At 46.1% G+C, this 17,408-nt stretch overlaps 2 protein-coding genes across 3 annotated transcripts; one reads left to right on the top strand and one right to left on the bottom strand.

Moving 5' to 3' along the window:
* Positions 1–1,707: 1,707 nt before the first annotated feature.
* Positions 1,708–10,262, bottom strand: LOC124149931 (mucin-21-like). Of its 2 annotated transcripts, XM_048390466.1 has the most exons (6): positions 8,745–10,262; positions 8,399–8,488; positions 7,293–7,613; positions 5,717–6,031; positions 4,763–4,927; positions 1,708–2,270 (listed from the first exon to the last, which is right to left on the bottom strand). In XM_048390466.1, exons 1-6 carry the CDS (start codon positions 10,234–10,236, stop codon positions 2,059–2,061), a joined length of 2,595 nt encoding a protein of 864 aa, XP_048246423.1. In that variant the 5' UTR covers positions 10,237–10,262; the 3' UTR covers positions 1,708–2,058. The 2 variants fall into 2 exon arrangements, with proteins under 2 accessions (XP_048246423.1, XP_046377733.2); XM_046521777.2 differs by lacking the exon at positions 4,763–4,927 and having other exon boundaries at positions 2,155–2,270.
* A 791-nt stretch (positions 10,263–11,053) lies between these two features.
* LOC124149997 (titin-like) lies at positions 11,054–17,134 on the top strand. The gene has a single exon (XM_048390450.1). It carries the CDS (start codon positions 11,054–11,056, stop codon positions 17,132–17,134), a length of 6,081 nt encoding a protein of 2,026 aa, XP_048246407.1.
* The last annotated feature ends 274 nt before the right edge of the window (positions 17,135–17,408 follow it).

Below are 17,408 nucleotides of genomic sequence, written 5' to 3'. Positions count from 1 at the left end.
GATATACAATATTACACACATCTATCACTTAACGTTTTGTACTCTCATCACGAAATCATGACATAGAAAAATAAACAAAGAACAACTACCAACAAAACTTTGATACAAATATATTTATTTCAATGTCCCAATTACTATTTTTTACGAGTGTTGGCATTCCATGAAATCCCAGCAACATACACGAGCACTGTACACGGAACACAGCCATTCTGTGTGATACAATACACAAAAATCAAATCGTCTTTAAAAAGATAAATAACCCTCAAGCGACATTACATGAACGTAGCCCATCCAGATAATGAGAATGATAATTGAGATACATTGGCTAAGGGGCCAGCCATTTGCTCTATTAAGGGCTCGTAGGGCGTTGGCTTGTGTTTTGCAGAACAGTTTTTACACAAAAAAAGTATCAACTTAAAATATACTGATTCTGGTCCCAATCGCTCGTCTTTCAAGAAGTGACAGAATATACCCTGCCGGGATTTCATTCCTGCCAGAATGTTACCATGGACAGGTTACATGAACTGTGTATCAAGATACACTTTACACCAGTAAATAAGGATACCGAATGAGATCCACATTTCAGTAAAAATACAAGACAATGCTGAACTACATCATCAGCCCAGCGGCAGTTCGGATATGTCCGTGCATAGACAGTGGACAGAACATGTAATAAATATACACGTCAAAACATAACGTGCAACAATCTGGCTCACGCGTGACACTACCTGCCACACTGCACGTGCGTGACACCCCAGGACATGACACCACATGACATGCACCTTCGCAGTAACCTGAAAGGCAGGGGGTCCCGCGACGCCAAACACATCAGCTCCATCTGTGCACAGAGTTAGAAATCTGGGCGTGTTTGCGACGCAATTAATTTGTGAAGATCGTCGGACCGAGTCGTCCCAGGTACATCTGCTGGTTGGGTGAAGCTTTGGTATCACGTGACCTGGCATTCTGCAGCAAATCCTTAATCACGAAAACTTCGCTCTACATACAGTAAGCTACGGTTATAACGAACTGAACGGGACCACAAATTGTAGTTCGTCATAACCGAAGTTCGTTATATGCATGTAAACAACAAAATGGCCGGGATAAAAAAATAAGTTCGTTACATCCGTTAGTTCGTTACAGGCGTGATTGTTATAAACGTTTACTGTACACTGTACACGCGACGCAACATACTATGACGGCGCGAGCCAACATCATCAGCCAGCATCACCACAACTCCTTGTCACAGCCTCATCATGCGTCCATATATTTCCATTGAGTAGGGCGTCTTCACGGAATCATTGCAAACACTGTACAATATATACAACCTCTCGTATCGGCATGCACTCATTGTGTGCACTCGTTGTATGCACTCAATGTATGCACTCGTCGTATGCACTCCTTGTATGCACTCCTTGTATGCACTCGTTGTATAAACTGGGGCGGTCGGGTAGTCTAGTGGTCAAAGCGTTCGCTCGTCACGCCGAAGACCCGGTTCGATTACCGACATGAGTACAATGTGTGAAGACCATTTCTTGTGTCCGCCGCCGTGATATTGCTGGGATATTGCTAAAAGCGGCGTAAAACCACACTCACTCGCTAATTGTATGAACTAGCATCAACAAATACGTCAGCTCGGCGTCCACAACGTGGAGACACCCGCTAAGTACAACACGTCCCGTAGGCCAGCCCTGTGTTACGTGTGAGGACTGTTTGTTTGTTGTTTAACGCTGCACTCAGAGCGATAGGGGATAAATTCACAGCCAATTGAAGATCGTTACATTTGGATCCCGCGGATAACTCAGGTCATGAAAGTGGTGAGATATCAGTCATGCCTGTCCTTTCTGACATTACACAGATAATCACCAAGACATTCCACCAGGACGCTAGTTGGCCATGCCATTAACATCAAAATGGCGTCTGAATGGTACTTTGGTTATATGGATTTCAACAAAGTCTGTTACATAGATCAGAAGGCACGTATGAATAGGAACATGTACAGTCGACATGTCTTAAGTTGACATGCGCTTTATGAAAGTCAAGACACCAGAACCACTGTCACTATCCCACTAGTTGGGATTCATCACAAAAAGCCGATACTTTGTCAAATGTACAAGGTCCTACGAATTGAGTATAAAAGGTTCCCGTTGCGCATGTCTGTTCAATCGGTTGTCCATTGACGCACCATGCGTATTTCGTACACGAGTCCCGCCAGGGAATGTAGGCGCCGTTGGTCTTCCCGTCACAGCTGAAGGGGTCGTCGTCCGCCGTTCCTGCACAGAGGGAAGAAAACTGTTAGCATCATGCACATTTAAATACTGAATAATGTGAGTGAGTGAGTGAGTTGGGTTTAACGCCGCTTTTAACAATATTCCAGTTATATCGCGCTATTGAGTTATCATTATGCCAATATAATAATAATAATAATAATAATAATAATAAAAATAATAATAAAAAATCATTATCATCATTAGTCATTACTACAAAATCATAGAAAAACACAATGCTTCTATTATATATCATTGTATCTCTTGACAGACATGACCCTGGATGCCTCAACTAACAGGAACTCAGTAATGAAAACAAATGTTCATGCTAAAAACATTTGGCAAACTAATCCATGTCAAATTATATACATAAAATGCATTTTACGTATTCTTCTGAAACGTAAGTACAGTGCAGTTGTAAACATGATCAGCGCTTTATTACACGTATGTACTATTGTATAAAACACATAGTAAATATACATCTAATGTCCAGTGACAAGGCGCTCTCATTGGACCCTCCGTATTCACAATAGGAGTGGAAGAGTAACTTCCCTTTATACACAAGGAGGGAGGACACGAGTCAGCATGTTCTCCTTGTATGTCCAATCTTTAGCTCACGTTTCAACTGATTGCATTCTAATAAGGTTAGTATGACTGCAAACTATAATGTTTTAATGTCTATTCTAACACATCTAGATCTGTTCTGTACTACACTAACAGTTAACCTATCGATCTATCTATATTACAGACATATGGAAGAGAGCGACAGATTAGGAACAGATGAATTGCAGTCTACTGATTTAGCACTATCCATCGTTACTGGGAAAGATCACGTGTAACAGAGGTACTCTGGTCGTCTCAAAGATAAGGGAGTACTTGTTGGGTCAAAAGGGATGTATTTTCAATGGGCGTAGAGTTGGCTATCTGTGATGGACCACGTTTTGACTATCATCTCCTGACACTGAAATGACCAGGCTCCATCTGCAACCAACTTGTCAGTCTTATAAATGTGCAGACTTTTTTCATGATTAACGACTTTTCCTGAGTGGAAATGAGAGTATTCCCCATCACAGGCCTGGTGATGTCATTCCAGAAAGCCTATGGGGTGAGTGAGTGAGTATGGTTTTACGCCACTTTTAGCAATATTCCAGCAATATCACGGCAGGGGACACCAGAAATGGGCTTCACACATTGTACCCATGTCGGGAATCGAACCCGGGTCTTCGGCGTGACGAGCGAACGCTTTCACCACTAGGCTACCCGACTGCCTCCGGGAAAATCTATGGTTGACACTGGTAGAGGGATGTGCTGAATATGACCCGTCACTTGTCAACATAATGCACGATGCTGTACCATGGTATGATCTGTACACGGAGTTCTCAGACCTACTTACTGACAGGCATGTACTTTTGTAATTGATATTGTGTGATTGGCGGGATTGGTGTAAAAGCTGAACATGGTTACCATTTTCCGAAAACCTCATATCATCACTGATTTACATCCCTGTTTATGCAATGCATAATCTGTTTCCGCAGTTAATCGAGACTGGTTCTTCTCTGGCGTTGACTTTTTTAAATTTGAGTGCATGACATGGCGGCGGTCGGAGTCAGAGAACGGGCTTTGCAAAGTGTACCCTCACAACAGGAGAGAACCTTCATCTATATGCATCCTGAACACCATGTCCTCACCACCCATGTGGATAATTAGCAGTATGTAACTAAAGGCAACGTAAGTTCAGTCTAATAAGCTTGACAAAGATTGAGATCAGCGCGGCGAACAATACTCACGTGATTATCCTGAAAGACAGCCAGAAGTGTTAATATCACATGAACATGTTTAAGTGCATCGTCTTAGCGTTCACTGATACCAAGAGACCCAGCACAGAGGGGTTTATTTGACAGACTCGAACCCGTTTAAGTTTCATCGTAGAACCTATGTTATGTAGATCGCTATACAGCTAACAATCTGCTGGTTTGATGGATAAAAAGAACTTATTACTCTGGAAGGGACGTGATGCGAGTTTCTGTCAGATGACCTCACCCCTGAGTGTTGGGTATAGGCTGGGGAGAGGATGGTGACGTCATTATTCGCTTCATGAAAGGTTAGTATCATATATATCGAGCGACTACCTGTGTTGAACACCAAAGTGTTAAATCCCATGGGTGTGGCCAGTACATGATAAGAGGACATAGGGACTTATAGTGAAACGCGGTTTCACAAACACTTGACACTTGATAGATCCATGAAGCGAATAAGAAATAACGTACCTCACTGTGTTAGCAACGCAAACGTTATAATATCTCATCTTGAATAAAAAAATATTATTTTATTAGAAACGGTGTAATATGAAAGAAATAGTGATTTCCAAAGCTCCATTTGAATGCGTGCACCCACTCGCTACCCTCTACACTGAGGGTTCGAACATAGCATGTCGCTGCAGGGAGACTCCAAAACTCTCAATCCCGCATGCACAAACTGAAAGAAGTTTCATACGTTACCTTGGTTATTTGTATTTTCCACACATTGCTGTATGTCCTGATCAAAGCATAGCGTGCCCGGGCAGTTCTGGGTTAGCCGTGCGCCGGGTATACAGATGATATATTTGTTACAGTCATAGGGATGAGTAACAAGAGAGTTAGCAGGGTAGGGATCGCACAAGTTAGCTGAAGCGAAATGGAGTTTACACGTTAAGAAGGAATATATCTAAAGGGAGATAACTACGAATGAGTTTACCCCAGATATGGTGACTATATTAGAAATATACTCACTGTGTTATACAGAATATATATTTTAAACAAATGCGTCCGATACGTATACTATAAAAAAGTGCCAGTATAAATATGCACGTGAATAGATGGTTAGTGTGCTGCTGTCAATGCAAATGCAATAGTGACCACATTCTGTGGTTAATAGCTAAAACATGATTCAACTGATGTGAATCCAGAATGCGTATTATTCATTTACATTATTATGTTCATAATATAACTTATTCGTTTTTAATTCATTGTTCCATAATGATAATATATATGTTTTAGACCCTATTCGTATCATGTAATATTCCAAATAATCAAAATTACATGATAATCAGATGAATATGAACATAAGCGTTAGACAGTTTTGCAAAATAATTATTTAGAAATTGTGCAAACATCTTTGAAATTTGTTGAAAAATAATATCCCTGATATATATATATATATATATATATATACAAGTTACAACAAGTTCACGCCCCCAAACGTGCGATCAGGAATATTATATTTCAACACATTGCAAAGATGTTTGAACAATTTCGAAATAAACATTTTGCAAAACTGTATTTATATATGTCTTCCTGTTTCATAATGTAAGTGAAAGATAACAAGCTTTCAATTAATGTTTTACATTAATACAAAACTCAAATAAATCCAGTTATCAGGCAATGTACTGTTAGTGCAATATGTGCAATACTTACACGGAACGATCAACAATGTCTTCGAGGAAGACACGTCATCGGGATAAGAAGATTGGCATCGAACCTCGGTGCCATTAAAACTCGTATTAAACGTTGTTGTTAATGTGTGAGTGATGGTCTTTGTGCAATCCCCCAACGATTCTACCCTGGTGTCATCGGGGAAGTCATGACGAAGGAAGGTTGTCTCCCCTGGTCGCTTGATAGCCCAGTAGAGGTCGCCGTCTGTTGCTATGACGGTTGCCTCACAAGTCAGAGTTACTTCGGCGTTTTCTTGAATATCTCCTGGGTACGTCACGATCGGGGGCTCCGGGGGCACTGAAACAGTCGGATATGTAGATGATGTTAGTAGGGAGTACTTGTCGTGCAGGCGTATGCAAGTTGGGTATGTCATTCGCCGATTTGCAGATTGCTTGCCCAGTGCATACTGTTTGTTTGTTTGTTGGTTGGTTGGTTGGTCGGTCAACGCCGCACTAAGCAATATTCCAGTAATATGACAGCGGTGTGAAAAAAAATCGAGACCAGACAATCCAGTGAGTGACATCATGAGCATCGAGCACGCAACTGGGATACGCGGACATGCATTAACCAAGTCAGCGAGGCTGACCACCCGATACCGTTTGTCGCCTCTTTCGACAAGCATAGTCACCTTTTATGGCAAGCATGGGTTGCTGAAGACCTATTCTACCCCGGATCTTCAGGGGTGCACACTGACTGTATATCAAGCCTGCTATATCAGTAAGTTAATATTATTTCCTCGTGAAAGGACTGACTAAATGGTTTCTTGTTTGTTGTTTTGTTGTTGTTTTTTCTTTTTAAATCATTTCTTCGCAAACATATTTTTCCTAAGACTTTACCCAAAGAAAATTGTTGCTAGACACACTAGTCGTACTGAAAAAATGTGTTTGGGCAAATATTCGGCTCCACCTTTCCAAGAAGTAAAGCTTTGTCTTTCAGCAGCTACTGGCATACACACTCGCCTCGTTCCAAGACGCCAAGGAATCACTCAGATGTCGCTCTTAACTTTGAAGACTGTAATTTGGAGTTTCGACTCTCAATGTAGGCATTAATGTTTTAATCCGTTCTGATGATGCTTCAACCGACAATGCACTACATTTGCTCCACTAACAAGCAACAGACTTCCAATACACACATCTCTGAGGACATCCAGTACACACATCTCTGAGGACATCCAATACACGTATATATGACATTCAACGTGTTCATGATCACGATTAACTTTCAATAGTTGTGTATCAAATATGACTAATAAAACACTCATCATCAACCTAGGAATTGAAAGTGGTCTAAATGGCATTGTATGTTCATAGATTTCGACCATAGGAGCCGTGCCAATCTACAATCTACACTTGTCAGAGGGGTACGTACACATCTAGACTATAAGTACGTGATCTAGACTACCAGTTGTCGGACCCTCATTTTGTGGAAGCCTCGGTGGCTGAGTGAGTTAGCTGACTTTGTGTGCTGGCGATTAGGTGCCTCACTCTAGCAGTGTTGGTTCGAATCCCGGATGTGTTATTCCATATAAACGTTGGAATTATAAACATCAAGTACTTACAAGTGACCTTAAGCCTCCCGAAGTCGTTTATACTGGCTGTAGCGAAATTAGCAGCACAGAGATAGGTCGTGTCCTGCTGGCAGGTGATGTTGTCAAATGTGATGATGAATGTGGTGCTGTTGGTGTCGTTGTACCGACTGGAGGAGAGACCTTGACTCAGGAAGACGTTGTTGTTGCCGTCAGAGGTGAAGCCGGCAATGGCACGGAACTGTCCTTGGAAAAACTGGAAGAACCCTACCAAATTCCACCCTTCGCCTTCCAGGGTGCAGGACACTGAGGTCTCCGTGTGGAGCAGAGCAGGCGGGTTGTCCATCGTGATCACTACAAACACAGCATCGTCAGTTACATGCATCAATAATACACACTCCTACCAGCTATGATGTTTAACGTAAACCAACCGGGGATTCTAGGAAGAGAAGGTCTCCTGCTATCCATGCTTGTTTGATTGTGTGTTGGTTGTTTAACGTCGCACTCAGCAATATTCCAGCTATATGACGGCGGTCTGTACATAATCGAGTCTGGACTGTCCAGTGATTGACATCATGAGCATCGATCAACGCAACTGGGAAATGATGACATGCATCAACCAAGTCAGTGACCCTGACAATCCGATTCCGTTAGTCGCCTCTTACGACAAGCATAGTCGCCTTTTTAACTCATTACTCATGACGTGTGCTCCAGATAGGGCGGGACATGATTGCCCTCTTCGCTGACACCTTGTGTCATCACTGGTTCTCAGTGATTTATTCATAATAGTTTCACGGCCATTCGACCCTTTTCACCCAATGGATTCCGTCTCGGCGAATAATCAACACTGGTTATTCTCGGACGTTGAATTTAAGATATATACAGACCGCCATCATACAGCTTGAATATTGCTGAGTGCGGCGTAAAATAATATTTTATAAACCCAAACTAACACATAAACCAAACACCTTCTGATTCTAAAATGTACATACTGTATATCATGTAGCAGCACCAACGACGTTGATACGTTGACATCGCCAACTGTATACTGTTATTCTTACAGAGAGGGGATGTAAAACTTTGGAACTGTTTGAACTAGTGTATATATAAACAGGCATGTCTGTCCCTGCAGAACTCACCCGGCGCTCGAGTAGTTGTTGTAGTCGTTGTTAGACTTGTCGTGGCCGTTGTTGTTGTCGAAGTAGTTGATATGACTGCTGAGGAGGCTTCTAAACATCAGTAACATGAGTTTAGTGATAACCCATTTATCTGATGGGGACCGACAGAGTGATATGTGTTTTTTCCAACATAGATTTTTACAATTTTCTTGAACATTTGATTTCTCAAAATTTTAACAGATTAGTCCAATGAAATGCACCTAAATCGATTACGGTTGTCCTTTTCTGTGAACAAATTAAACATTACGGATGCATATCCTGTTTGAGAACCATGTACAATTTCAGTATATTATCAAAACGTACTCACCTACAGCCTGAGTAGATGAAGGAGCGACTGTAGCTGTTGTCAACGACGCTTGCATGCCTCCGCCTGTAGTAAGTCCCACAATAGACGCTGCTACAGTTGAAGGAAGTATACCTGTCGATGCTGAAGTTGACAACCCGTCAGTTGCCAAACTGCTGTCTGATGACACAGATGGGATGACAGTGTTGGTGCTATCTGCTGCAGGAGAGGTCGTAGCATCCACAAATCCACTCGTGGACGTCATCACCATGCTGTTGACAACAGTGCCACCTCCCAGGCCAGAAGCCATGCTGGCACTTACAGACATCTCTGTGGTCAACGTTGCAGCTCCAGATCCACCAAGAGAAGCCGTTCCTGTAGATGCTCCAACTGATCCGTCCATGCCGTTGAGCGCTGTAGCGAGAGTAGATGATGCATCCATCGTGATGAACTGGGTATCCCCAGACGTCGTAGAAGCCATGCCACCATCCACCATGCTTGTCTGTGCGTCTCCAGTAACCATAGTAACCACACTCACACTCTGGCTGTTGAATGGCGTGCTGGTACTGGCAGTCGCACCTGTCAAGCCTGTTTGTGCGTCTACAGTTGCCATGCTTCCGTCCATGCTGCTAAATGCCGTATTTGAAGCATGTATCATGCTTGCCTGTGCGTCTCCGGTAGCCATAGTAACCATGCTTCCATCCATGCTGTTGTATGGTGTAGATATAGTAGCAGAAGCACCTAACATGCTTGTATATGCGTCACCGGTAGCCATAGTAACCATGCTGTCATCCATGCTACTAACTGCCACACCAATTGTCTCTGATGTGACAACCGCGGTTGTTTGTACACTGCTAGAAACCATGCTTGCATGCAGGCCATTCGGGACACTGGTTGACGTAAGCAAACTAAGGCCTGACATGCTTGGTAACACACTACCTGTCATCATGCTATTTACAGACATCACGAACACAGAACTGACACCATCTGTAGCCGATATGCTGGACAGGCTTGCACCGACACTAGAATGCATGCTGTGGTTGATGTTGCTGTCTAACGTCTGCCCATCTGAGTGTGTTGTCACAGACGGTGTGCCTACTACGCCGGAGCTTGACACAATATTCGTGTCTACCACTACAATGCTCGACCTTAAGTTCATGCTATCTAACAAATCACTGCTCGACACTAAGTTCATGCTGCCTAACACATTACTGCTCGACACTAAGTTCATGCTGTCTAACACATTACTGCTCGACACTAAGTTCATGCTGTCTAACACATTACTGCTCGACACTAAGTTCATGCCGCCTAACACATTACTGCTCGACACTAAGTTCATGCTGTCTAACACATTACTGCTCGACACAAAGTTCATGCTGTCTAACACATTACTGCTCGACACAAAGCTCATGCTGTCTAACACATTACTGCTCGACACAAAGTTCATGCTGTCTAACACATTACTACCACCGAGACCTGTTGACAAGCTTCTATCACTGACATGTACATCATACATAGACACGGTATTTGTAGATACTGTTGTGTGTGTTGAATGGGTATTGGAATCTGTGAGTGTTGGATTTGTAATGGTGGCGCCATCTGTATTGATGTCGGTACTTCCAGTAAACGCTTGACTTGATGTCATTAAAGAATCAAGCACGCCATTACTCAAAGCACTGTTTACAACTGACCCTGTCTGAAGATGTGCTGATGCGGTCTGCATGTTGCTGAAACCGTTTTGAGAACCCACCCTACTTGTAAAAACATCGCCATCAGAGCCCACCAGGAGAGTAGCCGATGCGCCGCCATACACCGAGGTCATCATAGCCTGGCCACTACCGTGCAGTGTAGATGATTGCAATACGACACTGTTGCCATCCACACTGCTACTACCGAGATTCAGAGTACCTCCCTGCCCATTGCTTCCACTGTTGAGTAAGGACATCTCCCCCGCAGTATTAAACACAGCAGATGATGATACTAATCCACCAACGGTCTCTAGAGAACTCAGTATATTAGCTGTGTCTTGAGCACCTGCTGTTGGTGTGTGTGTATACTCGTCTGTTCCACTGGGTGAGAATGATGCACCAGCATTACCTGTTTGCGAATCCAGCCCACCAATACTTACGGAAGCTGTTTGAGATATTACACTGTTACGCTGACTAGACACTGAAGCAGTATTTACACTAGAAGAAGCAGAAAGGCTTGCGTCACCCGGAGTAGATGGACTAGCTGAAGCAAATGCAGATGTGGCCCCGAGAGTCATTGTTTGCAGTGGAGTATTGGTAGATGAGAGGGGACCTTCAGTTAAGGAGGTCTCAGCATTTGGACTGATGGAAGCTGAATCACTATGGACACTAGAAGCTGATGCAACGATACTTTCCGTTCCGCCAAGCGAGGGAGAATATGTAGCTGCTGCAGCTGGTAGAGTGTTTAGGCTATTTGAGACAAGCATGTTAGATGCAGAACCATACAGGTCTGAAGCAACAGTCCTTGTTCCACTATCTGATCCCGAGCTAACACCATCGGACCCTGAACCCACACTTCCTTCTACAGTACCTGGCGTAAAAACAAAAGCTGTTAACGTGTTGTCAAAAACAGACAATGTTTGCTCAGGGGAGATATACGAGTCAGGAAGGGAGGTTAACGCTGTTGGATATATATTTCCATCACCACTCTCTCTAATGAGACCGTCACTTGCTCTGGACGAGACGACGCTAGCAGCATCAAACAAGCCGGTTGTTGACATTAGTGTGCTGGCTGACATACTTCCTTCACTACCTGAACTACTAGCAGCTGACACAGAGCCATGGGTTCCACCTAACCCAGCATTGGCAGGGCTTAGAGTATTTGAAGGTGTCAAGGTGGCTGTTCCACCCGACACACCTGTTCCACTACCACCAGCGCTAGAACCACCTAATCCACCTAAAGTAGAACTTGCATCAGCGCCTAGAGTATTTGAAGGTGCCAAAGTGGCTGTTCCACCCGACACACCTGTTCCACTACCACCAGCGCTAGAACCACCCGGTCCACCTAAAGTAGAACTTGCATCACTGCCTAGAGTATTTGAAGGTGTCAAGGTGGCTGTTCCACCCGACACACCTGTTCCACTACCACCAGCGCTAGAACCACCCGGTCCACCTAAAGTAGATCTTGCATCACCGCCTAGAGTATTTGAAGGTGCCAAGGTGGCTGTTCCACCCGACACACCTGTTCCACTACCACCAGCGCTAGAACCACCTAATCCACCTAAAGTAGAACTTGCATCACCGCCTAAAGTATTTGAAGGTGCCAAAGTGGCTGTTCCACCCGACACACCTGTTCCACTACCACCAGCGCTAGAACCACCTAATCCACCTAAAGTGGAACTTGCATCAGCGCCTAGAGTATTTGAAGGTGTCAAAGTGGCTGTTCCACCCGACACACCTGTTCCACTACCACCAGCGCTAGAACCACCTAATCCACCTAAAGTAGAACTTGCATCACCGCCTAGAGTATTTGAAGGTGTCAAGGTGGCTGTTCCACCCGACACACCTGTTCCACTACCACCAGCGCTAGAACCACCTAATCCACCGAAAGTAGAACTTGCATCACCGCCTAGAGTATTTGAAGGTGCCAAGGTGGCTGTTCCACTCGACACACCTGTTCCACTACCACCAGCGCTAGAACCACCTAATCCACCTAAAGTAGAACTTGCATCACCGCCTAGAGTATTTGAAGGTGCCAAAGTGGCTGTTCCACCCGACACACCTGTTCCACCACCACCAGCGCTAGAACCACCTAATCCACCTAAAGTAGAACTTGCATCACCGCCTAGAGTATTTGAAGGTGCCAAAGTGGCTGTTCCACTCGACACACCTGTACCACTACCACCAGCGCTAGAACCACCTAATCCACCTAAAGTAGAACTTGCATCAGCGCCTAGAGTATTTGAAGGTGCCAAAGTGGCTGTTCCACTCGACACACCTGTTCCACTACCACCAGCGCTAGAACCACCTAATCCACCTAAAGTAGAACTTGCATCACCGCCTAGAGTATTTGAAGGTGCCAAAGTGGCTGTTCCACTCGACACACCTGTTCCACTACCACCAGCGCTAGAACCACCTAATCCACCTAAAGTAGAACTTGCATCACCGCCTAGAGTATTTGAAGGTGCCAAAGTGGCTGTTCCACCCGACACACCTGTTCCACTACCACCAGCGCTAGAACCACCCGATCCACCAAAAGTAGAACTTGCATCACCGCCAAAAGTATTTGAAGGTGCCAAAGTGGCTGTTCCACCCGACACACCTGTTCCACTACCACCAGCGCTAGAACCACCTAATCCACCTAAAGTAGATCTTGCATCACCGCCTAGAGTATTTGAAGGTGTTAAGGTGGCTGTTCCACCCGACACACCTGTTCCACTACCACCAGCGCTAGAACCACCCGGTCCACCTAAAGTAGAACTTGCATCACCGCCTAGAGTATTTGAAGGTGCCAAGGTGGCTGTTCCACCCGACACACCTGTTCCACTACCACCAGCGCTAGAACCCCCCGGTCCACCTAAAGTAGAACTTGCATCACCGCCTAAAGTATTTGAAGGTGCCAAAGTGGCTGTTCCACCCGACACACCTGTTCCACTACCACCAGCGCTAGAACCACCTAATCCACCGAAAGTAGAACTTGCATCACCGCCTAGAGTATTTGAAGGTGTCAAGGTGGCTGTTCCACCCGACACACCTGTTCCACTACCACCAGCGCTAGAACCACCTAATCCACCGAAAGTAGAACTTGCATCACCGCCTAGAGTATTTGAAGGTGTCAAGGTGGCTGTTCCACCCGACACACCTGTTCCACTACCACCAGCGCTAGAACCACCTAATCCACCGAAAGTAGAACTTGCATCAGCGCCTAGAGTATTTGAAGGTGCCAAGGTGGCTGTTCCACCCGACACACCTGTTCCACTACCACCAGCGCTAGAACCACCCGGTCCACCTAAAGTAGAACTTGCATCAGCGCCTAGAGTATTTGAAGGTGTCAAGGTGGCTGTTCCACCCGACACACCTGTTCCACTACCACCAGCGCTAGAACCACCTAATCCACCTAAAGTAGAACTTGCATCACCGCCTAGAGTATTTGAAGGTGTCAAGGTGGCTGTTCCACCCGACACACCTGTTCCACTACCACCAGCGCTAGAACCACCTAATCCACCGAAAGTAGAACTTGCATCAGCGCCTAGAGTATTTGAAGGTGCCAAGGTGGCTGTTCCACCCGACACACCTGTTCCACTACCACCAGCGCTAGAACCACCCGATCCACCTAAAGTAGAACTTGCATCACCGCCTAGAGTATTTGAAGGTGCCAAGGTGGCTGTTCCACTCGACACACCTGTTCCACTACCACCAGCGCTAGAACCACCTAATCCACCTAAAGTAGAACTTGCATCACCGCCTAGAGTATTTGAAGGTGCCAAAGTGGCTGTTCCACTCGACACACCTGTTCCACTACCACCAGCGCTAGAACCACCTAATCCACCTAAAGTAGAACTTGCATCAGCGCCTAGAGTATTTGAAGGTGCCAAAGTGGCTGTTCCACCCGACACACCTGTTCCACTACCACCAGCGCTAGAACCACCCGGTCCACCTAAAGTAGAACTTGCATCAGCGCCTAGAGTATTTGAAGGTGCCAAAGTGGCTGTTCCACCCGACACACCTGTTCCACTACCAACAGCGCTAGAACCACTTGATCCACCTAAAGTAGAACTTGCATCACCGCCTAGAGTATTTGAAGGTGTCAAGGTGGCTGATCCACCCGACACACCTGTTCCACTACCACCAGCGCTAGAACCACCCGATCCACCTAAAGTAGAACTTGCATCACCGCCTAGAGTATTTGAAGGTGCCAAAGTGGCTGTTCCACCCGACACACCGGTTCCACTACCACCAGCGCTAGAACCACCCGATCCACCTAAAGTAGAACTTGCATCAGCGCCTAGAGTATTTGAAGGTGCCAAAGTGGCTGTTCCACCCGACACACCTGTTCCACTACCACCAGCGCTAGAACCACCCGGTCCACCAAAAGTAGAACTTGCATCACCGCCTAGAGTATTTAAAGGTGTCAAGGTGGCTGTTCCACCCGACACACCTGTTCCACTACCACCAGCGCTAGAACCACTTGATCCAACTAAAGTAGAACTTGCATCAGCGCCTAGAGTATTTGAAGGTGTCAAGGTGGCTGTTCCACCCGACACACCTGTTCCACTACCACCAGCGCTAGAACCACCCGGTCCACCAAAAGTAGAACTTGCATCACCGCCTAGAGTATTTAAAGGTGTCAAGGTGGCTGTTCCACCCGACACACCTGTTCCACTACCTCCAGCGCTAGAACCACTCGATCCAACTAAAGTAGAACTTGCATCAGCGCCTAGAGTATTTGAAGGTGCCAAGGTGGCTGTTCCACCCGACACACCTGTTCCACTACCACCAGCGCTAGAACCACCTAATCCACCTAAAGTAGAACTTGCATCACCGCCTAGAGTATTTGAAGGTGTCAAGGTGGCTGTTCCACCCGACACACCTGTTCCACTACCACCAGCGCTAGAACCACCTAATCCACCTAAAGTAGAACTTGCATCACCGCCTAGAGTATTTGAAGGTGTTAAGGTGGCTGTTCCACCCGACACACCTGTTCCACTACCACCAGTGCTAGAACCACCTAATCCACCTAAAGTAGAACTTGCATCAGCGCCTAGAGTATTTGAAGGTGCCAAGGTGTCTGTTCCACCCGACACACCTGTTCCACTACCACCAGCGCTAGAACCACCCGGTCCACCTAAAGTAGAACTTGCATCACCGCCTAGAGTATTTGAAGGTGCCAAAGTGGCTGTTCCACCCGACACACCTGTTCCACTACCACCAGCGCTAGAACCACCCGGTCCACCTAAAGTAGAACTTGCATCACCGCCTAGAGTATTTGAAGGTGCCAAGGTGGCTGTTCCACCCGACACACCTGTTCCACTACCACCAGCGCTAGAACCACCTAATCCACCTAAAGTAGAACTTGCATCAGCGCCTAGAGTATTTGAAGGTGTCAAGGTGGCTGATCCACCCGACACACCTGTTCCACTACCAACAGCGCTAGAACCACTTGATCCACCTAAAGTAGAACTTGCATCAGCGCCTAGAGTATTTGAAGGTGTCAAGGTGGCTGATCCACCCGACACACCTGTTCCACTACCACCAGCGCTAGAACCACCCGATCCACCTAAAGTAGAACTTGCCTCACCGCCTAGAGTATTTGAAGGTGCCAAGGTGGCTGTTCCACCCGACACACCTGTTCCACTACCACCAGCGCTAGAACCACCCGGTCCAGCTAAAGTAGAACTTGCATCAGCGCCTAGAGTATTTGAAGGTGCCAAAGTGGCTGTTCCACCCGACACACCTGTTCCACTACCACCAGCGCTAGAACCACTTGATCCACCTAAAGTAGAACTTGCATCAGCGCCTAGAGTATTTGAAGGTGTCAAGGTGGCTGATCCGCCCGACACACCTGTTCCACTACCACCAGCGCTAGAACCACCCGATCCACCTAAAGTAGAACTTGCATCACCGCCTAGAGTATTTGAAGGTGCCAAGGTGGCTGTTCCACCCGACACACCTGTTCCACTACCACCAGCGCTAGAACCACCCGGTCCAGCTAAAGTAGAACTTGCATCAGCGCCTAGAGTATTTGAAGGTGCCAAAGTGGCTGTTCCACCCGACACACCTGTTCCACTACCACCAGCGCTAGAACCACTTGATCCACCTAAAGTAGAACTTGCATCAGCGCCTAGAGTATTTGAAGGTGTCAAGGTGGCTGATCCGCCCGACACACCTGTTCCACTACCACCAGCGCTAGAACCACCCGATCCACCTAAAGTAGAACTTGCATCACCGCCTAGAGTATTTGAAGGTGCCAAGGTGGCTGTTCCACCCGACACACCTGTTCCACTACCACCAGCGCTAGAACCACCCGATCCACCTAAAGTAGAACTTGCATCAGCGCCTAGAGTATTTGAAGGTGTCAAGGTGGCTGTTCCACCCGACACACCTGTTCCACTACCACCAGCGCTAGAACCACCCGATCCACCTAAAGTAGAACTTGCATCAGCGCCTAGAGTATTTGAAGGTGTCAAGGTGGCTGTTCCACCCGACACACCTGTTCCACTACCACCAGCGCTAGAACCCCCTAACCCACCAACACTTGCGCTAGAACCACTTGATCCACCTAAAACAGTACTTGCATCACCCCCAAAGCCTGGAGTATTTGAGGGAACCACGGTGGCTGTTCCGCCTCGTCCACTTTCACCAGCACTAGACCCAGGCCCAATACTGACGTCAGAGCTTGGAGGTAGAGAGGAGGTAAGTGGGAGGTTAGAAAGAGTCACGGGTTGAGTCACGGGTTGAGTCACGGGGTGAGTCACGGGGTGAGTCACAGTGAGTAGAGTATTATTCATCAGAGGCGTTATCGTTGCAGTGGGTGACATAAGGTTGTGTTGAGTTAGGGAACTTGGTGTGCTGTGTGGGGACTGTGCGGGACTCATATGTGATATGCTGTATGTGCCACCATTCATCAAGGATTCAGATTGCTGTGTCAATGATATGTTGGAATTCATTTGCGAATCTAAACTAGGTGACTGATATATATTTGTTAAAGAACTAGCTAAAG

The sequence above is a fragment of the Haliotis rufescens genome, unplaced genomic scaffold (assembly GCF_023055435.1).
Source record: "Haliotis rufescens isolate VD_foot unplaced genomic scaffold, xgHalRufe1.0.p SCAF_9, whole genome shotgun sequence".
NCBI lineage: Eukaryota > Metazoa > Mollusca > Gastropoda > Lepetellida > Haliotidae > Haliotis > Haliotis rufescens.
This window is presented reverse-complemented; position numbering and strand designations above follow the sequence as displayed.